Source organism: Phyllobates terribilis, unplaced genomic scaffold, assembly GCF_046119375.1.
Source record: "Phyllobates terribilis strain yellow unplaced genomic scaffold, ASM4611937v1 Scaffold_12__6_contigs__length_324123572, whole genome shotgun sequence".
NCBI classification, from domain to species: Eukaryota; Metazoa; Chordata; class Amphibia; order Anura; family Dendrobatidae; genus Phyllobates; species Phyllobates terribilis.
In genome coordinates, this window is record NW_027362772.1 from 307,912,614 (window position 1) to 307,934,521 (window position 21,908).

The 21,908-nt window shown below is 47.7% G+C and overlaps 1 protein-coding gene across 2 annotated transcripts in view; it reads left to right on the forward strand.

Moving 5' to 3' along the window:
* Positions 1-7,841, forward strand: part of HEPACAM (hepatic and glial cell adhesion molecule) — an 86,085-nt gene extending 78,244 nt beyond the window's left edge. Inside the window, exons 6-7 of one of the 2 annotated variants that reach the window (XM_073657364.1) lie at positions 1,860-1,930; positions 7,300-7,838. In XM_073657364.1, the coding sequence (XP_073513465.1) occupies positions 1,860-1,930; positions 7,300-7,578 (350 nt within the window). In that variant the 3' untranslated portion in view covers positions 7,579-7,838. Of the gene's footprint in view, positions 1-1,859; positions 1,931-7,299 lie in introns of both variants that reach the window. The other variant, XM_073657365.1, reaches the window with a different exon arrangement.
* Positions 7,842-21,908: the final 14,067 nt, after the last annotated feature.

Sequence of the window (21,908 nt, forward strand, 5' to 3'; positions counted from 1 at the left end):
GTATGAGCCCCCATATAGCCCCCTACAATCAGCATGAGTCCCCACATAGCCCCCTACATACAGTATGAGCCCCCACATAGCCCCCTACATACAGTATGAGCCCCCATATAACCCCCTACATACAGTATGAGCCCCCATATAACCCCCTACATACAGTATGAGCTTCCACATAGCCCCTACATACAGTATGAGCCCCCACATAGCCCCTTACATACAGTATGAGCCCCCATATAGCCCCTACATACAGTATGAGTCCCCACATATTTCCCTATATACAGTATAAGCCCCATATAGTTCCCTATATACAGTATAAGCCCCACATAGCTCTCTATATACAGTATAAGCCCCATATAGCTCCCTAGATACAGTATGAGCCCCCATGTAGCCATCTATATTCAGAATGAGGCCGCACGTAGCTCCCTATATCCAGTATGAGGCCGCACATAGCTCCTTATATCCAGTATGAGGAGGCTGCACGTAGCTGCCTGTATCCAGAATGAGGATGCACGTAGCTCCCTATATCCAGTATGAGGCCGCACGTAGCTCCCTACATCCAGTATGAGGTCGCACATAGTTCCCTATATACAGTATGAGGCTGCATGTAGCTCCCTATATCCAGTATGAGGCTGCACATAGCTGCCTACATACAGTATGAGCCCCCACATATCTCCCTAGATGCAGTCACACACACACACATACACACACAGTCACGCACACGCAGTCTTGTACACACACACGCAGTCACACATGCAGTCACGCACACACACAATCATGCACATGCAGTCGCACGCGCAGTCATGTATACACATGCAGACTTGCATATATATGTGCACACACACAAACATATAAAGACATATACAAAGACACATACAGGCATAAATATATCTGAAGACATACAGAAAAATACATATAAACAGACATATCACACACATAGATAAACACAATCATACATCCACACACACTCACACTGTGTCACAGACGCACATGTCACTCACCTTCCCCCTGCTTGGCTGCCATTCAGCTCCTCTCCGGTGCAGCAGTGCAGGGCGCACTGCATGACGTCACTTTAGCAGATGCTGCCCCGCACAGGGCCGTGTCTGATAGCTGTGACGCGGCCGGGCCAGCACACAAACAAGTATACAGGTGCAGTGCTGGCCCGGCTGAAGAAGCAGGCGGCCCTGTACAGTGGCTGGCGGAGCGGCCCGGGTACCCCTGACCCAGCCCACTCCTGCCTGCCAGGATATGTGCGCCGCATCGGCGGCTCTCAAAACATTATAATGAGGGAAATCTGACAATGGGCCCCCCGGAGCCCCGGACGGTAGCCCAGATTGCCCTCATTATAATCCGCCTACGCATGTAATGTAAGAAGTAAGTGAAATCTTTGGCATTGTGCTATACTGATATTTCTCTGCCGTATCTGTGCATCATGAATTGTGGTAAAGGGTCCCACTGAGACTCTCGAAAACCTGGAGCCGGCCCTGTATGGCACTATACTTGTGTCTCACTTTTACTTTGACACTGTTTGGCACTATTATTTATGGATATATAGAATTTTTATATAGTACATACAGCTCAAAATGACACCTGTAAATCAAGTTTAACCAGAGGAGAGATTGTGGATGAAAGGAAGTATACTTATACTGCATATGCATCGTATGGCATTGTCATGTGGGCACAGTCTGGTGCTATTATATTTGCAGTGTATTATGTTGGCGCTGTATGCCTATATACTGGAGGCCAACGGACATGTAAGTGCTACATGGAATTGACATAAGTAGCCGATCTTTGGCTTTGCACAAAGGAAATACTCCTGCATTCATTCCTGCATATGTGTCATTTTCATTGTGTTCTCATTGCAGTGGAAGTTAATTCACGGACTATAGAACGAGAGAACAAAAATCCGGTGACTTTGTACATCTTGAAGGATAAGGTAACAGATGATGATGCTAAGTTACATATTTGCCCCTCTGTCCAGGCTTAAAATGAGCTGCACAAAAAGGCTGCTACTTATGCCATGTAATTCCATCCTCAGCCACTGGATGTCAGTCTTGTCCTATTTTTCTTTTTTTTTATTGGTAACCAGTAGAAAGTTTATGGTAAAAGTTTTGTTGGGAGAAATAACGAGATGGGTTGCCCACCTTTGGGGGTACAAGTTTTTTTTTCTTCATTAAATGCATGTATTTGAGACTAAAAATAATTTTTGTTATTTAGCTTCATTAAAAAATTTGCACGGTTTGCTTTCTATGTATGCACTGTGCTGCAGAATGAGCTAACTGAGAATCCGTCAGTGAGCTCATTCTAATATACAGTGCTGGCCACAATTATTGTCACCCCTTCATTTTTTCATAGACTGTACTATATCTTCAGAAATAAATGGAAATGCACCAAAGTTATATCCTCAGGATTTTTTAATTAGTGTTCCAAAGTAATGCAACAATAAAACATTGTTTTTTAACTTCCATGTTGCAATTTCAAAGAGAAAACAGAATAAACAGCATGTGCAGCAATAAAGGTCCCTAATTAATACTTGGTTGCCCACCCTTGGGCATTGCTGACGGCCTCCACACGTTTCTTGTACCCATCTATAAGCTTCTTGCTCTTCTCAGCTGGAGTTTTCTCCCATCTTCCTTTGCAGTTTGTTCAAGCTCTTGAATGTTTGCAGGCTTCTTTTTCCCAATGGCAGATTTCAGCTCACCCCAAAGATTTTCAATGGGATTGAGGTCAGGACTCATTGCTGGCCATTTTTAAACAGTCCATTTTTTTTTTCAACCATTCCTGTGTACTTTTGGATGTGTGCTTTCGGTCATTGTCTTGCTGGAGGACCCATGATCTTCGACTCAAACCAAGTTTTCTTACACTGGGTAGATATTTAGCTCTAAAATCTCTTGATAATTCTCTGATTTCATGATTCATGTGATACGGTCAGGGCCTCCAGTACCAGTCGCAGCAAAGCAACCCCACAACATTATGGAGCCTCCGCCATGCTTAACTGTTGGTAAGGTGTTCTATTCCTTATAAGCTTCATTGCGTCGTCTGTAAACAAACTGTTGCTTTGCATTGCAAAAAACTCTATTTTTGTTTCATCTGTCCACAGAAGATTTTCCCAGAAGGATTGTGGTTTGTCAAGGCACTCTGTCAAAAATCAGTCATTCCTTTTTATGTCTTTTCTTCAGCAATGGTTTCTTTCTTGGCCTTCGCCCATAATGCTTTGTTTGGTTTAGTGTGCGGCGTATGGTACTTGTAGAAACAATGACCACAGACTGTTCCAGGTTGGCCTTCAGGTCTTTGATTGTTTGACATGATGTTTTTTACATCATTCGCACCAACCTTAGAAGACATCTCTTTCCAATTTTCCTCTTTCCCCCACGTCCAGGGAGGTTCTTGATGGTTCCATGCTTGACAAACTTCTCAATAACCTCGTGCACTGTTGAAACTGGGATGCCAAGGTCTTTGGAGATGGCCTTATATCCTTTGGAAGTCTTGTGTTTGCTAATAATAGCAGTTCTGATTTCCTCAGACAGTTCCTTTGTCTTCACCATTGTGACAAAGGAACAGGGCCCTACCACATGGGCACCAACAATTAATCACAGGTGAATCTCTTTTGTGATTTATCACAGGCGAGTCAAAATGTGTTTCCATACTAAATTAATGTAAAGGGTGCCAATTCCAGTGACACAGCAAGCGTTAGATTTTTCTATTTTTCCATCCCATTGTTTTTTGTTTAAAATTATTATTTATCATTTGCTCTTTTGTATTTAACCCGAGTCTCTATACAAAAAACTGTTTACTTGATGTTTCAGGAGATATTCCACATTATGTACTTACACATCATGGGTGCCAAGAACGATGAGCGGGACTGTAACTGTCTCTTTAGGAGTGCCTCTTAGCACATCCTCAATGAATGAACACAAAGTTCCTGTGTATGTAACTGTGCACCTTGATCTTTTTACAATAAGTTCAAAATTCACTGCTGATAAACCTTTTAATATATCTTTCTCAAAGCCGGAGCTTTGTTTTCCAAATACAGAGCGTCTTGCATCCTCTGCTATTTTGAGGTCTAGCCACAGATTTTCAATGATGTTCAGATCAAGGGACTGTGAGGGCCATTGTAAAACCTTCAGCTTGCGCCTTTTGAGGTCGTGTATTGTAGATTTTGACCTGTGTTTAGGATCATTATCCATTTGTAGAACCTTTCTCTTATCACCTTCAGCTTTTTTTTTTTACAGATGGTGTTATGTTGCAGCAAGAATTTGTTGAAATGTCATTGAATCCATTCTTCCCTCTAACCTTGGAATGTTCCCCGTGCCCTTGGCTGCAACACAACCCCAAAGCATGATTGATCCTCCCCCATGCTTAATGGTTGGCGAGATGTTCTTTTCTTGAAATTCTGTGCCCTTTTTTCTCCACACGTACCTGTGATCATTGTGGCCACAGAGTTCTATTTGAACCTCATCGGTCCACAGGAATTGTTTCGATGTTCTTTTACATACTTCTGATGCTGAATTTTATGGTGAGGATGCAGGAGAGGTTTTCTTCTGATGACTCTTCCATGAAGGCCATATTTGTGCAGATGTCTCTGAACAGTAGAACAATGTACCACAACTCCAGAGTCTGCAAAATCTTTCTAAAGGTCTTTTGCAGTCAAACAGGGGTTGTGATTTGCCTCTCTAGCAATCCTACGAGCAGCTCTCACTGACATTTTGCTTGGTCTTCCAGACCTTATCTTGACCTCCACTGTTCCTGGTAGCTGCCATTTCTTAATTACATTTCGAACTGCAGAAAGGGCACGCTTTTCTATCTTCTTATAGCTTCTCCTGCTTTGTGGCCTCCACCCTGTTCAGAGTGCTCGGAAGCTGCTTAGAAGAACCCATGGCTGCTGATTTTTGGCACAAGGTTAGAGGAGGCTGGGTTTTTATAAAGCTAGAAATTTGCATCACCGGCCTTTCCTAATGATGATGGTGAACAAGACATAACCCTAACAGGCTAATTAAGGTCTGAAACATTGGTCAAAGTTATCTGAGCACACACATCTCCAAGAGTGGCCAAATTTTTGCATCGGCCAATTTTCCTTTTTGTAATTTTTGAAATGTAAAAATGACTATATATATATATATATATATATATATATATATATATATATATATATATATATATATATAATATATATACACTACAGACCCAAAGTTTGGACACACCTTCTCATTTAAAGATTTTTCTGTATTTTCATGACTTTGAAAATTGTACATTCACACTGAAGGCATCAAAACTATGAATTAACACATGTGGAATTATATACTTAACAAAAAAGTGTGAAACAACTGAAAATATGTCTGATATTCTAGGTTCTTCAAAGTAGCCACCTTTTGCTTTGATGACTGCTTTGCACACTCTTGGCATTCTCTTGATGAGCTTCTAGAGGTAGTCACCGGAAATGGTTTTCACTTCACAGGTGTGCCCTGGCAGGTTTAATAAGTGGGATTTCTTGCCTTATAAATGGGGTTGGGACCATCAGTTGTGTTGTGCAGAAGTCAGGTGGATACACAGCTGATAGTCCTACTGAATAGACTGTTAGAATTTGTATTATGGCAAGAAAAAAGCAGCTAAGTAAAGAAAAACGAGTGGCCATCGTTACTTTAAGAAATGAAGGTCAGTCAGTCTGAAAAATTGGGCAAACTTTGAATGTGTCCCCAAGTGCAGTTGCAAAAACCATCAAGCACTACAAAGAAACTGGCTCACATGAGGACCGCCCCAGGAAAGGAAGACCAAGAGTCACCTCTGCTTCTGAGGATAAGTTTATCCGAGTCACCAGCCTCAGAAATCGCAGGTTAACAGCAGCTCAGATTAGAGACCAGGTCAATGCCACACAGAGTTCTAGCAGCAGACACATCTCTACAACAACTGTTAAGAGGAGACTTTGTGCAGCAGGCCTTCATGGTAAAATAGCTGCTAGGAAACCACTGCTAAGGACAGGCAGCAAGCAGAAGAGACTTGTTTGGGCTAAAGAACACAAGGAATGGACATTAGACCAGTGGAAATCTGTGCTTTGGTCTGATGAGTCCAAATTTGAGATCTTTGGTTCCAACCACCGTGTCTTTGTGATGCGCAGAAAAGGTGAACGGATGGACTCTACATGCCTGGTTCCCACCGTGAAGCATGGAGGAGGAGGTGTGATGGTGTGGGGGGGCTTTGCTGGTGACACTGTTGGGGATTTATTCAAAATTGAAGGCATACTGAACCAGCATGGCTACCACAGCATCTTGCAGCGGCATGCTATTCCATCCGGTTTGCGTTTAGTTGGACCATCATTTATTTTTCAACAGGACAATGACCCCAAACCCACCTCCAGGCTGTGTAAGGGCTATTTGACCAAGAAGGAGAGTGATGGGGTGCTATGCGAGATGACCTGGCCTCCACAGTCACCAGACCTGAACCCAATCGAGATGGTTTGGGGTGAGCTGGACCGGAGAGTGAAGGCAAAAGGGCCAACAAGTGCTAAGCATCTCTGGAAACTCCTTCAAGATTGTTGGAAGACCATTTCCGGTGACTACCTCTTGAAGCTCATCAAGAGAATGCCAAGAGTGTGCAAAGCAGTCATCAAAGCAAAAGGTGGCTACTGTGAAGAACCTAGAATATAAGACATATTTTCAGTTGTTTCACACTTTTTTGTTAAGTATATAATTCCACATGTGGTAATTCATAGTCTTGATGCCTTCAGTGTGAATGTACAATTTTCATAGTCATGAAAATGCAGAAAAATCTTTAAATGAGAAGGTGTGTCCAAACTTTTGGTCTGTACTGTATATATATATTTTTGCCTAAAATACAAAGGAAACCAGGGGTACCCAAACGTTTCCATGCCACTGAATCATTTTCCCCATAACAGTCTGCCAGCTGTGTGAGCCACATATATCCCTGGTCATATATATCTCCATAAGTGCCAGCTGTAGATATTTCCATTATTGTTAGCTGTAGATACTGTACATCCATACGTGCCACCTGTAGATACTCCCCATACGTGCTGCTTGTAGATACCCCCACATGTGCACGTACCGCCTGTAGATACCCCCACACGTGCGGCCTGTAAATGCCGCCATACATGCCACCTGTAGAGACCCCTCCATACGTGCCGCCTGTAGAGATCCCCCACATGTGCCATCTGTAGATACCCCCACACGCGCCACTTTTAGAGACCACCCATACGTGCCACCTGTAACTACCCCCATACATGCAGTCTGTAGGTACCCCCAGAAGCCGTATTGCTGCATACTGTGATGGCTGGCTCTGTTTTCTGTTCACCAGGAGTCTACAGAGGTGGAAGAAGATTCGCCCACAGAATCAAGGACGGCCTCTGACACATCGGGGTCCCCCAGTTATACGAGCAGCAGGTCCACCGGACACACCACTCATTCCAGCCACAGGTACCACCACTCCCCAGTGAGGTCACCGGCAGACAGCAGAGAGCAAGAACCCCCACCCAAGTCTGCTGGACCCCGAAATACATCCCGGTCATTGCGTGCGGCTGGTGTGCACGTTATCTGCGAACAAGACGAAGAGTCCACGGTGCAGAGTATCACCTGAGCTACACAAGGACTTGGCGGAGCAGGGAAAAGGGCAAAAAACTGTGATCACCAGGAGTCGGCGGCACGCACGGCAGATTAGCTTGTCGGCACATTTGTCTTAGAGCCTGTAGGTAGATCGCTGCCTAGTAGCAAGATGGCGTCCTCACTGTAGATCTGTAAAATAAAGTGTCTTCTGTCAGTGGACTGAATCCTGCTGGGAATAACCATCGCTAATAACCGTCTTCACTAACCACAAGCCCGTCAATATGTTCCCGTGCCAGAGGAACGATCACCCACAGGGGACATGAAGTCCTCCACCACAGCCACGGTATTAATTATACTTAACCAGCTGAGGGAAAGCCGACAGCTGGGGGCTGATGTTTATAGTCTGGAAAGGGGGTAATAAACATGGATCTTCCCAGGCTATTAATATCAGCTCACAGCTGTGTATGTAGCTTTTATTGGTTATTAATAAGGGTGGACCCCACAAAAAAAATGACTTGGGGGTGGGGCCCCTATTTTTAATAACCAGCAAAGGCTAGGCAGACAGCTGCAGGCTGATACTAATAGGCTAGGAAGGGGTCATAGATATAGTGTTTATTAGAAATAAAGGACTTTACTCTGTGTGTTTCATTAAATTTGACTATGGGGTTAGTAATAGGGGTGTCTTATAGACACTTGTACCCCTGGGCTTGATGTCAGCGGCAATAAAACAGCTCCACAATTATTACCACACTTTTCACCGCACCAGGACAAGTGGGAAGAGCGGAGGCTAAGCGCCAGAATTTGACGCCATTTCTGGGAGAGATGAGGGCTGATGTTCTTAGTCTGAGAGAGCCAATATCCATGGCCCCTTCCTAGCCTATTAATATCAGCCAGCAGCTGCCTGCCTAGCCTTTGGTGGTTTATTAAAAATAGGGGGTAACCAACATACTTTTTTTTTGTGGGGTCCAACTTTATTAAAACCAGTAAAGGCTACGTAGAAAGCTTTGAGCTGATATTAATAGCCTGGGAAGATCCGTGTTTATTACCCCCTTTCCCACGCTATAAACATCATACCCCAACTGTCGGCTTTACCTCAACTGGTTATTAAAAATTATGAGGACTATCTATAAATGACCGAGAATTACTCCACTTAAAAGTTCATGTTAAAAACACGGTTCATACGGATTGCATATGCATGTCACACTGATGCTTTTTGATAAAAATTGCGTTCCACTTGCATGACGCTCGTCCGACTTTTCAGGAACGACGTCGGACTGATTTTATGGGTATGAGCCCTTACAAACAGGACAGGAGACAAACCCGTGCTGCTGAGTTGTTGAGCTCTTAGTGGATTATCTGGACTGGATCTGAATGTAACGACCCCTCAGCTGTGAGAGGTAATATATCTATTCAGGCTATTTAGCCTCTGAATGTGAGCGAGGATGTTTCAATGCGCTGACACCAAGCAGAGATTCTAAACGTAGCGAGGCGCAGAGTATATCAGAAAGCTGCAGAAATTAAATATAAAGCTGGAAGAGCGGAGTCTGTATCACTGCATTATCAGGCATATAATGTCCGGCAGTGACGTAATAACGAGGCTCAGACTGCGCTGCCAGAAGAGGCCCAGGCTGGCTCTGTTATGGGGGCGCTGCTGCTTTCACAGTCTGGGGGCGCTGGAGCTGCTGCAGGGATCTCTATGACAGTTATTATGGGGGCACTGCGACCTGCTACGTTATGGAAGCCTTGTGCCCATCACTGCTATGAAAAGGACGGAGGCTCTCATGGGAAGCACTGGGCCATCACTGTTATTATGGGGGCCCTGTGGATGTCACTGTTATTATGGGAGCACTGTGGATATCACTGTTATTATGGGGGCACTGTGGATATCACTGTTATTATGGGAGCACTGTGGATATCACTGTTATTATGGGAGCACTGTGGATATCACTGTTATTATGGGGGCACTGTGGATGTCACTGTTATTATGGGAGCACTGTGGATATCACTGTTATTATGGGGGCACTGTGGATGTCACTGTTATTATGGGAGCACTGTGGATATCACTGTTATTATGGGGGCACTGTGGATATCACTGTTATTATGGGAGCACTGTGGATATCACTGTTATTATGGGGGCACTGTGGATGTCGCTGTTATTATGGGAGCACTGTGGATGTCGCTGTTATTATGGGAGCACTGTGGATGTCACTGTTATTATGGGGGCACTGTGGATATCACTGTTATTATGGGGGCACTGTGGATGTCACTGTTATTATGGGGGCACTGTGGATGTCACTGTTATTATGGGGGCACTGTGGATATCACTGTTATTATGGGAGCACTGTGGATGTCACTGTTATTATGGGTGCACTGTGGATATCACTGTTATTATGGGTGCACTGTGGATGTCACTGTTATTATGGGAGCACTGTGGATGTCACTGTTATTATGGGGGCACTGTGGATATCACTGTTATTATGGGAGCACTGTGGATGTCGCTGTTATTATGGGAGCACTGTGGATGTCGCTGTTATTATGGGAGCACTGTGGATATCACTGTTATTATGGGAGCACTGTGGATATCACTGTTATTATGGGAGCACTGTGGATATCACTGTTATTATGGGTGCACTGTGGATATCACTGTTATTATGGGAGCACTGTGGATATCACTGTTATTATGGGGGCACTGTGGATGTCGCTGTTATTATGGGGGCACTGTGGATGTCGCTGTTATTATGGGAGCACTGTGGATGTCGCTGTTATTATGGGAGCACTGTGGATGTCACTGTTATTATGGGGCACTGTGGATGTCACTGTTATTATGGGTGCACTGTGGATGTCACTGTTATTATGGGAGCACTGTGGATATCGCTGTTATTATGGGAGCACTGTGGATATCGCTGTTATTATGGGAGCACTGTGGATGTCACTGTTATTATGGGAGCACTGTGGATGTCACTGTTATTATGGGGGCACTGTGGATGTCACTGTTATTATGGGGGCACTGTGGATGTCACTGTTATTATGGGAGCACTGTGGATGTCACTGTTATTATGGGGGCACTGTGGATATCACTGTTATTATGGGTGCACTGTGGATGTCACTGTTATTATGGGAGCACTGTGGATGTCACTGTTATTATGGGGGCACTGTGGATGTCACTGTTATTATGGGAGCACTGTGGATGTCACTGTTATTATGGGAGCACTGTGGATGTCACTGTTATTATGGGAGCACTGTGGATGTCACTGTTATTATGGGGGCACTGTGGATGTCGCTGTTATTATGGGAGCACTGTGGATGTCACTGTTATTATGGGAGCACTGTGGATATCACTGTTATTATGGGGGCACTGTGGATGTCACTGTTATTATGGTAGCACTGTGGATGTCACTGTTATTATGGGGGCACTGTGGATGTCACTGTTATTATGGGGGCACTGTGGATGTCACTGTTATTATGGGAGCACTGTGGATGTCACTGTTATTATGGGGGCACTATGGATATCACTGTTATTATGGGAGCACTGTGGATATCACTGTTATTATGGGGGCACTGTGGATGTCACTGTTATGGGGGCACTGTGGATGTCACTGTTATTATGGGGGCACTGTGGATGTCACTGTTATTATGGGGGCACTGTGGATATCACTGTTATTATGGGGGCACTGTGGAAGTCGTTGTTATCGGGGCACTGAGGCTGATTTTCTTATGACGTAAACTCGTTTTGTTTTTTGGCTTCTTTCATTTTTATCCGATATGAATATTTTGAAGATACAGGTGCTTCTCACTAAATTAGAATATCATCAAAAAGTTAATTTATTTCAGTTCTTCAATACAAAAAGTGAAACTCATATATTATATAGAGTCATTACACGCAGAGGGATCTATTATATAGAGTCATTACACGCAGAGGGATCTATTATATAGAGTCATTACACGCAGAGGGATCTATTATATAGAGTCATTACACACAGAGGGATCTATTATATAGAGTCATTACACACAGAGCGATCTGTTATATAGAGTCATTACACGCAGAGGGATCTGTTATATAGAGTCATTACACGCAGAGGGATCTATTATATAGAGTCATTACACGCAGAGGGATCTATTATATAGAGTCATTACACGCAGAGGGATCTATTATATAGAGTCATTACACGCAGAGGGATCTATTATATAGAGTCATTACACGCAGAGGGATCTATTATATAGAGTCATTACACACAGAGGAATCTATTATATAGAGTCATTACACACAGAGGGATCTATTATATAGAGTCATTACACACAGGGATCTATTATATAGAGTCATTACACGCAGAGGGATCTATTATATAGAGTCATTACACGCAGAGGGATCTATTATATAGAGTCATTACACGCAGAGGGATCTATTATATAGAGTCATTACACGCAGAGGGATCTATTATATAGAGTCATTACACGCAGAGGGGTCTATTATATAGAGTCATTACACGCAGAGGGATCTATTATATAGAGTCATTACACGCAGAGGGATCTATTATATAGAGTCATTACACGCAGAGCGATCTATTATATAGAGTCATTACACAGAGCGATCTATTATATAGAGTCATTACACAGAGCGATCTATTATATAGAGTCATTACACACAGGGATCTATTATATAGAGTCATTACACACAGAGGAATCTATTATATAGAGTCATTACACACAGAGGAATCTATTATATAGAGTCATTACACACAGAGGGATTTATTATATAGAGTCATTACACACAGAGGGATCTATTTTATAGAGTCATTACACACAGAGGGATCTATTTTATAGAGTCATTACACACAGAGGGATCTATTTTATAGAGTCATTACACACAGAGGGATCTATTATATAGAGTCATTACACACAGGGATCTATTATATAGAGTCATTACGCGCACAGGGATCTATTATATAGAGTCATTACACGCAGAGGGATCTATTATATAGAGTCATTACACGCAGAGGGATCTATTATATAGAGTCATTACACACAGAGGGATCTATTATATAGAGTCATTACGCAGAGAGGGATCTATTATATAGAGTCATTACACACAGAGTGATCTATTTCACGTGTTTATTTCTGTTAATGTTGATGATTATGGCTTACAGCCAATGAAAACACTAAAGTCATTATCTCAGTAAATTAGAATACTTTATAACAACAGCTTGAGAAATGTTTTTAAAATCCAAAATGCCCTCCTGAAATGTCTGTTTAGTAAATGCCTCAATACTTGGTCGGCTCCTTATGCATCAATGCGGCAATGTGGCATGGAGGGATCAGCCTGTGGCATGGAGGGATCAGCCTGTGGCATGGAGGGATCAGCCTGTGGCATGGAGGGATCAGCCTGTGGCCCTGCTGAGGGGTTATGGAAGCCCAGGTGGCTTTGATAGCCGCCTTCAGCTCGTCTGCATTGTTGGGTCTGGGGTCTCTCATCTTCCTCTTGACAATACCCCATAGATTCTCTATAATAGATCCTCTATGGCAGTGGTCCCCAACCTTTTTTGCACCAGGGACCGGCTTGAAGCAAGATCATTTTTCCATGGCCCAGCAAGGAGGGGGTGGGGTGGGCGGGGCTTTGGTCATATGGGGGCGGGGTAATGGAGGGATTTGGAGTTTAGTGCATACTTATCATATAGTGTAGACCAGGTCCCCGCCAGGAGCTATGCCAGGAGCCCCACATAATGTGCTGTGCCAGGAGCCACATCACTGAGGCCCCATCACGCCCTGCAGCAGGACAGGGCAGCTGTCCTGACAGCTGCTGTTCAGCTGCATTTACTTCATCCCAGGGGCGGACACAGACTGTAGTGGGCCCCTGTGCAAGAAATGTTTGGGGGCCCCCCCCGCCCTTCATAAGGCAACAAAGTTATGTAAACATAACCCCCCCATGTGCATCTCTCACCCCCCCATGTGCAGCTCACCCCCGTGCATCTCTCATCCCCCTCCGTGCATCTCTCATCCACCCCCCGTGCATCTCTCATCCCCCTCCGTGCATCTCTCATCCACCCCCCGTGCATCTCTCATCCCCTCCGTGCATCTCTCATCCCCTCCGTGCATCTCTCATCCCCCCCGTGCATCTCTCATCCCCCCGTGCATCTCTCATCCACCCCCCGTGCATCTCTCATCCCCCCCGTGCATCTCTCATCCCCCCCGTGCATCTCTCACCCCCCCGTGCATCTCTCATCCACCCCCCGTGCATCTCTCATCCCCCCGTGCATCTCTCATCCCCCCCGTGCATCTCTCATCCCCCTCCGTGCATCTCTCATCCACCCCCCGTGCATCTCTCATCCCCCCCGTGCATCTCTCATCCCCCCCGTGCATCTCTCATCCCCCCCGTGCATCTCTCACCCCCCCGTGCATCTCTCACCCCCCCGTGCATCTCTCATCTCTCCCCTCCCTCCCATGTGCATCTCTCATCTCTCCCCTCCCCCCATGTGCATCTCTCATCTCTCCCCTCCCCCCATGTGGATCTCTCATCTCTCCCCTCCCCCATGTGCATCTCTCATCTCTCCCCTCCCCCCCATGTGGATCTCTCATCTCTCCCCTCCCCCATGTGCATCTCTCATCTCTCCCCTCCCCCCCATGTGGATCTCTCATCTCTCCCCTCCCCCCATGTGCATCTCCCATTCCCCCCACTCCTAGTTAATTGTATTTAAAAAAAAATAAAACTTGTTATACTTACCCCCATGCGATCCCTGCAGAATCCTGGCGCTCGTCCAAATCGCTGACACCAGGTTCTCCTGACTTCCGGCCATGTGACGGCGCCGTCACATGACCGGAAGTCAGGGGAATCACGAAGGTGCTGCCGCAGCAGCGCAGCGCTAAGATGTCCCGGACCCGGCGCTTAGCATGCGGCCGGGGGCCCCATGAGGAGAGAGACGCACAAGAGGGGGGCTCCGAGGGGGCTCCTACCGGCCGGGCCCCATACTGGAGTCAGGGCAGTCATGCCCTGATGGCGGCCCTGCTGGAGGCTGGAGGGGCCCCCTCTCCCCGCGGACCGGCTGAAAAACCCCAACGGCCCGGTCCTGGTCCGCGGACCGGCGGTTGGGGACCTCTGCTCTATGGGGTTAAGGTCAGGCGAGTTTGCTGACAATCAAGCACAGTGATACTGTTGTGTGTAAACCAGGTATTGGTACTTTTGGCCGTGTGGACAGGGGCCAAGTCCTGCTGGAGAATGACATTTCCATCTCCATAAAGCTTGTCGGCAGAGGGAAGCATGAAGGGCTGTAAAATGTCCTGGTAGACGGCGGCGCTGACTTTGGTCTTGATAAAACACAGTGGACCTCCACCAGCAGATGACATGGCCCCCAAACCATCACTGATTGTGGAGACTTCACACTAGACCTCCAGCAGCTTGGATTGTGGCCTCTCCACTCTTCCTCCAGACTCTGGGACCTTGATTTCCAAATGAAATGCAAAATTTACTTTCATCTGAAAACACCTTGGAGCACTGAGAACAGTCCAGGTCTTTTTCTCCTTGGCCCAGGTAAGATGCTTCTGGCGTTGTCTATTGGTCATGAGTGGCCTGACACCAGGAATGTGACACTTGTAGCCTATGTCCTGGATACGTCTGTGTGTGGCGGCTCTTGAAGCAATAACTCCAGCAGCAGTCCACTCCTTGTGAATCTCCCCCAAATTTTTGAATGGCCTTTTCTTAACAATCCTTTCAGGCTGCGGTTATCCCGGTTGCTTGTGAACCTTTTCCTACCATACTTTTTCCTTCCACTCAACTTTCCATTAATATGCTTGGATACAGCACTCTGGGAACAGCCAGCTTCTTCAGCAATGACCTTTTGTGTCTTACCCTCCTTGTGGAGTGTGTCAATGACTTCCTTCTGGACATCTGTCAAGTCAGCAGTCTTCCCCATGATTGTGGAGCCTACTGAAACAGACTAAGGGACCTTTTTAAACGCATCGGAAGCCTTTGCAGGTGGTTTTTGTTAATTATTCTAATTTACTGAGATAATGACATTTGTGTTTTCATTGGCTGTAAGCCATAATCATTAACAGAAATAAACACTTGAAATAGATCACTCTGTGTGTAATGACTCTATATAATATAGGAGGTTCACTTTTTGTATTGAAGAACTGAAATAAATTAACTTTTTGATGATATTCTAATTTAGTGAGAAGCACCTGTATGTCGGGTATCACCGCCCTGTGCAGTCACTTCCTCCTGCCCCAGACCCTGCCCTGAGAATTAAGAGAATAGCCGCCCCTCTGTGAGACCTGACGGCTCCTTTTCCTCTTTTCTATTGGTTGCCCAGTTAAGTTAAAAGCGGGGTCTTGTTGCTAAAGATACATTGTAACAACCACTGTCTGTTTAGGAAGGTTGTCAGGCAGCGTAAACCTCGCAACAGTCAGCCTCAGATTTCTCTTAGGTAAAGGTACAATTTCCACTAAACTAAGGTCAAAAAGGAGATACTCGCAGCTTTCTCTATCTCCTATGGCTACATTAAGCCTAAAATTTTAATTTAGGTAGACAATCCCTTTAAAGAAGTAAGTGTCCTTTTAAGACTTAAAGGTCCGGCTTGGCTTTAAAAAGCAAAGAATTTCCTTTTTTTTTCTTCTCCTTTACAACATTTTGGCGTTTGCTGTCAGACCCCTTGAATTTATATTTATACACTCAGAGGCACAAAATTAAGAAGCTTTCAATGAACTTCTGAGAAAATCCACCGGATAAAAAGGGAGCGGAGCTGATAAAGGCGTCTGTTCAGCTCATTGTAAAGCATGGCATGTATAAAACATGTTGTACGCCCACGGCTCGGAGCAGCAAATTGAATGCACGACCCAAACACCCATGAGCGTGAAAACGTATTAAAGGAACAGCGCCATAATCCCCTTCAGAGCGGCCGGCGAGATGTATGGCGTCCTATTAGCTCACCGCATTCCTGAGCGCAGGATGGATGTTGGGAAAGGTTTTGCTACGTGTGATGGAAGCCAATCCAGGCCGAATAAAGAGGATTTAATGACACAGAGTCAATCCTATTAGTTCCGGTTGTGTATCCTGGAGGCTGGGGCCGATGATGGTGGATGAGCGCTGGGTACACTGGGGGGGCAGCCGGCTGGGGACGGGAAAAGTTTGTATTTTTAATGAACTCCACGAAGTATCGATGCGTCCGCGGCGCCCACTTTCCCTGTTCATTCATCTCTTCATATTGTCGACAAATGGTGAAGACGCCATTGTCTGGTTGTGAGACGTAAAATGAGATTGTCCGCGTAGGCCACCACCCTCAGGATAGCCTCCGGCGCCGCCCCGCCCATCCGCACCCCCGCCAACGGTCCACAATCGATCCTTCTGAGGAAGGGATCGATCGCAAACGCGTAAAGCAAAGGGCTAAGAGGACAGCCCTGACGGACACCGGACCCTACCCCGAAAGGTTGTCCAATCCACCCATTCACCAGAGGGAAGGTCTCAGCCCCTGCATACAAGGTCTTAAGCCAGTCCACAAACCCTCCAGGCAGACCATACCTCAAAAGAGCGGACCAGAGGTACTCGTGGTTAACCCGATCAAAGGCTTTTGCCTGATCCAGGGTCAGCAAGAACCCCTTCCAAAGGCCCGCCCTGCCTTGCTCCACGGCCTCTCGGACACCTAGAACAGCACTAAAAGTGCTACGGCCAGGAACGCAACAGTGCTGAACCTCCGAAAGGAGCCGGGGTGCAAACTTCACCAGCCTGTTGAAAAGTATCTTAGCCAAAATCTTCCTGTCCACATTGAGAAGTGCTATGGGACGCCAGTTCTCAATGCGTGACGGATCCTTACCCTTTGACAAAATGATCAAAGCTGACCTCCTTAATGATCTCGGCAGAGTGCCCGAGGAGAGACACTCGTTAAACACCTGAGTCAAGAGGGGGACCAAAGAGTCCCTAAAGGTTCAAAAGAACTCGGATGTTAAGCCATCCGGACCTGGCGACTTTTTGGGCCTAAGCCCATCGATCGCCAGTCTCACTTCCTCTTCTTTGATCGCTTCTGCCAAACCTCCCAGCGAGAGGTCAGCCCCTGGCTCAGGAACAGATTCAGCCAGGAAAACCGACATCCCGTCATGATCCAGCTCCCTCCTTCCCAAGAGGTGCGAGTAGTAGGAACTGACGACCTCCAAGATCCCTGATCTGGACCTTCTCAAGGACCCCGTACTGTCCACCAGCCCCGTTACTATCTTACTATTCACTGACATCTTACAGTTTCTGTAAGGGTCGGGCGAGCAGTACTTCCCGTAGTCCCTCTCGAAAACCAAAGATGCGTGCCTATCGTACTGACACCTCTTCAGCAAGGACTTCACTCTGGAGATCTCCTCGCGGCTACCTCCTGTCGAGACAAGATGCTCGAGTTTCCTCCTCAGGCTCTGATACAGGCGATCCCTGTTCAGGCTTCTGAGGTTCGAGAGCTGCCGGAAGAATCTCGCCACCCGATGTTTGAACATCTCCCACCACTCTGACTTAGTGTTACTTAGGCCCAGCAATGGTACCTGGCTCTGAAGGAATTCCTCAAACGACCGTCTTACAGCTTCTTCCTCAAGGAGTGACGAATTCAGCTTCCAATAACCTCTTCCCATCCGAGGAGTCTCTGTAACGTTCAGAGAAAACATAATCAAACAGTGATCGGAGAACTCCACCTCCACAACCGACAACTGTGAAGAGACGGCCTCCTCCTTCAAATAAAACCTATCTAGCCTAGACCTGCACTGACTACCTCTAAAAAAGGTGAATCCCGTGTCGCCCGGGTTGTGCCGGATGTGGACATCCACCAGCCGAGCCTCACTCACTATCCTGTTTAACGCGACGCAGTCATAAGCCAGCTGGTCTCCGGAACCTCCTCTATCACAGGATCTCGTGACGTTGTTGAAATCCCCTCCGAAGACCACCTGCCGACTCAAAAATAAAAAAGGTTTGATCTTCAGGAAGAGACATTTGCGGTCCCACTTGGACTGGGGACCGTAGATGTTAATGAGCCGAAGCTCTTGTCCCCCCATGGAGACATCTAGGATCAAGCATCTCCCCATTTCTAATTCGATCACTCGTCTGCATTCAACCGCTGCGGTCTTAAAAAGGACCGCCACCCCGCTATACGGCTCGGCCGCAAGAGACCAGTAGGAGGGTCCATGCCTCCACTCCCGCCTTGCTTTATGCAAGGTTGATATATCGGTCAACCTGGTCTCCTGCAAAAACAAAATGTCGGCGTCAAGTTGGCCGAGAAAATGAAAGGCCGTGTACCTTGCCGCATCTGACTTTATGCTGCAAACGTTAATAGTTGCCAGCGTCAACGGGGTGGGTGCCGCCATCATGATTGATTGAATTAGATAGCCTTTTTCTTCCCACCACTGACAGTCCCAACCTCTTCCTCCGATAATGACGGGTTTTTAGTGCACTTAAGACAAAAAGACTCGTCCATTCTCTACTTACATACATTCTTGCCCTCGTCTGGTGGTCCTGGGTTAGTCGTCCCCCCAGAGGGCTTTGTATTTGCCCCCCGAGGTGAAGACCCAGCCATCTCCTGAGCCCCAACCACCTTGTCCGCAACCTCCGGCCCCGGGTCCCCACTTCCCCCCTCCAGAGGGAGGTCCTGGAGAGCCCCGAACCGGTTGGAGAGATCCACCAGAGGGGGGGTGGCTGAAACCTCCAATGGCGCCTGGATCACGGCCAGAGAGTCAGAGGGGTCACACTCCAAAGAGGCAGCTCGAGACCTGGTCCCCCTCCTACCTCTGGCCGTTTTCCTGTTACCCTTTTTCTTTTTCTGTGACCACTCCCCCTCTCCCTCATCAAAACTGTTACCAGAAGAGGGTTCCTGGGAAGACGTGGCGTCCTCTCGCTCTTCCCTTTCAAGTCTCTTGACCTCCTCGCTAAATTCGCTGTCTTTAGGATCCTCAGCTGCAAGTGAAGTACCTGGGTCAGAGTTTAGGGACATTACTCCCTGCCCCCTGTCCCCACGGCGCTGCTCCTGCCGCCTGATGGTGGATGGCGGCAGCTTGCTCCTCACCGGATCCCTGCCTCCCCCACCTCTGCTGGTCCCTTCACCGGCAAGATTAGTCCCGGCTTTCGCCTGTCCCGCACTCGCCGCTTTCAGGACCGCATTGGCGAAGGAACACGGACAGCGACTGAACGGGTGACCAAGATCACCACACAAGTTACACCTAATCCTGCGACAGGCAGCAGCAAGATGACCGAGGTCCCCACACAGTGCGCATTTCTGGGTGGTACACTGCGCACTGAAGTGTGTGGGGCTACCGCACCTGTGACAGACCTTAGGCTGCCCCCGGTAGAAAATCAAGATCCTATCCCTCCCCAAAAAGGTTGAGGAGGGGATATGGGTAACAGTGTTTCCCGAAACCTTCAATTTCACCATGAAGGTCCAGGCCCCTGACCAGATACCATGGTCATCCAGATTCTTTTCGGGAATATTGGTGACCTCTCCGTATCGACTCACCCAGGTGGTAATGTCCATACAGGAAAGCGACTCGTTACTAGTCAAAACGGTCACTTTCCTGACTGAATCTTGGCGAGTTATTGCCAGGGGAAAGAGACCATGCCATTCGGGGCGACTCCGAGCCAGCTCATGGCGAGACCAGAAAAGCTCAAGGCCCTCTGGTCTCACGAAGCTGACATCGAAATAGGAGGTCCCGTAGGGATGGATCAAGGCAAAGATGTCATATGCCGCAAAGCCCATCCCCAGCAGGAGCTCAACCACCTTCGACCTATCAGGACAGGCATCCTTGCTTACCCACTGGAGACGGACCACGTTCCTACGGTTACTCCTCTGCCCCGTTGTCGGCAGAGACCAGACAGTCTCTGCCCCTCTATCTCGGAAGGCTGAAAGACCATGTCTCTCTATCCAGAAAGACAGATCAACCTCCCTCCCCTCTACAGTGATGGAGCTCTCCCCTCTCCTCAGGGCGTCCAGGAGCTGCTGTTGCAAGTCACCATCCCCAGGGCCACCAGACGAGGGCGCACTACTATCCCCAGCACTGACAGCTCCTGAATAGCTTTGGGCTGAAGCCCCAGCCAATGCTGGAGGGGCAGCGGGACCATCGCCTACTTCCCCCCCACCAACACCAGTGCTGCTCCCACCATTCACTCCACTATTACTCTCACCATTTGCTGCATCACTACTCCCACCATTCATTCCACCACTACCCCCATCATTCCCACTACTCCCAGCATTCATTCCACCACTACCCCCACCATTTGCTGCATCACTACTCCCAGCATTCATTCCACCACCACCCCCAGCATTCATTCCACCACTACCCCCACCATTCACTGCACCACTACTTTCATTCCCTTTACTTGTCACCCCATTACCACCATTTACTCCATTGTTCTCTGCACCTTCCACAGTCACCTCCATTCCTTCCTCCCTTGTGTCTGGGGTCTCTGCACTCACACCTGCTGGGCCGGGGGAGGGGAGCACTTCCAGAGACTCCTTTCCCTGCAGCACCACACCCGTTTTCTTTTGGTTGCTGCTGGCTCTCTGCAGGTCCTCTCCTGGAGCGCCCCGCCCCCCTACTGCAGCATTTTGGTCCTTGTGCTGGGCAGACTGTTTGTTGGGCACCGCTGCCCGCCCTGCGCCCACAGATTTTGGGGCCTTACTGTCCTTTTTGGGCACACTGCCCCCCTGTCGCAGCAGTGCGCCCAGTATTCTTGGCGGATGTTTTTTTCACATCCCTCCCTGCCCCCCCAGCCCCGGTGATAACCGGCTTAGCCGCAGAGGGCAGGGAGGGAAACTCCACAGAACTCCCTATGTCCGGCGCTGTGAGTACCTCCACAGCCTCGCCCCCTGCACTGTTCCCCGCACAGATGGCAGCATCGCCGGACGTCCTTCTCCTCTCCCCACCTTGCCTCTGGCTCGAGCCCACTGCAGAGCCCGTGCCTTTAGGTTTGGTGGGGTTTACACAGGAGGTGGCAGGCGCAACATCAGACATTGGTACATACTTGTAACTCACCACCTCCTGTGCAGCTCCTCCGGTCTTCTTCCTCCTCTTTTTTTTCTCCTCCACTGGATCGTCCTCCCCGAAGGAAAACCGCGTCAGGTCCACTGGAGACTCCAGCAGTCGGATCTCCCTCAGCAGTCCTCCTTCCTCTTCCTCCCCCGACACTCCAGCCTCTGCTGTCGGAGTCCTCTGCCCTGCAGGGAGACCACTTGAGCTCCGGCTCTGCCCCTCACTGGCTCCAGCACCTGGGACTCCAGTCACCTCTTCATCCTCCCCCTCCTCTTCACTTATGACGCCGGCTGGCGGTTCTCCTGAGGTGTTTAACCCCTTCATTTCTGAGAACCGCCGCTGGTTCTTAAACCTCTCCAGGAAGGGACCTGTGCTTTTCTCAATCCCCTCCCGGAG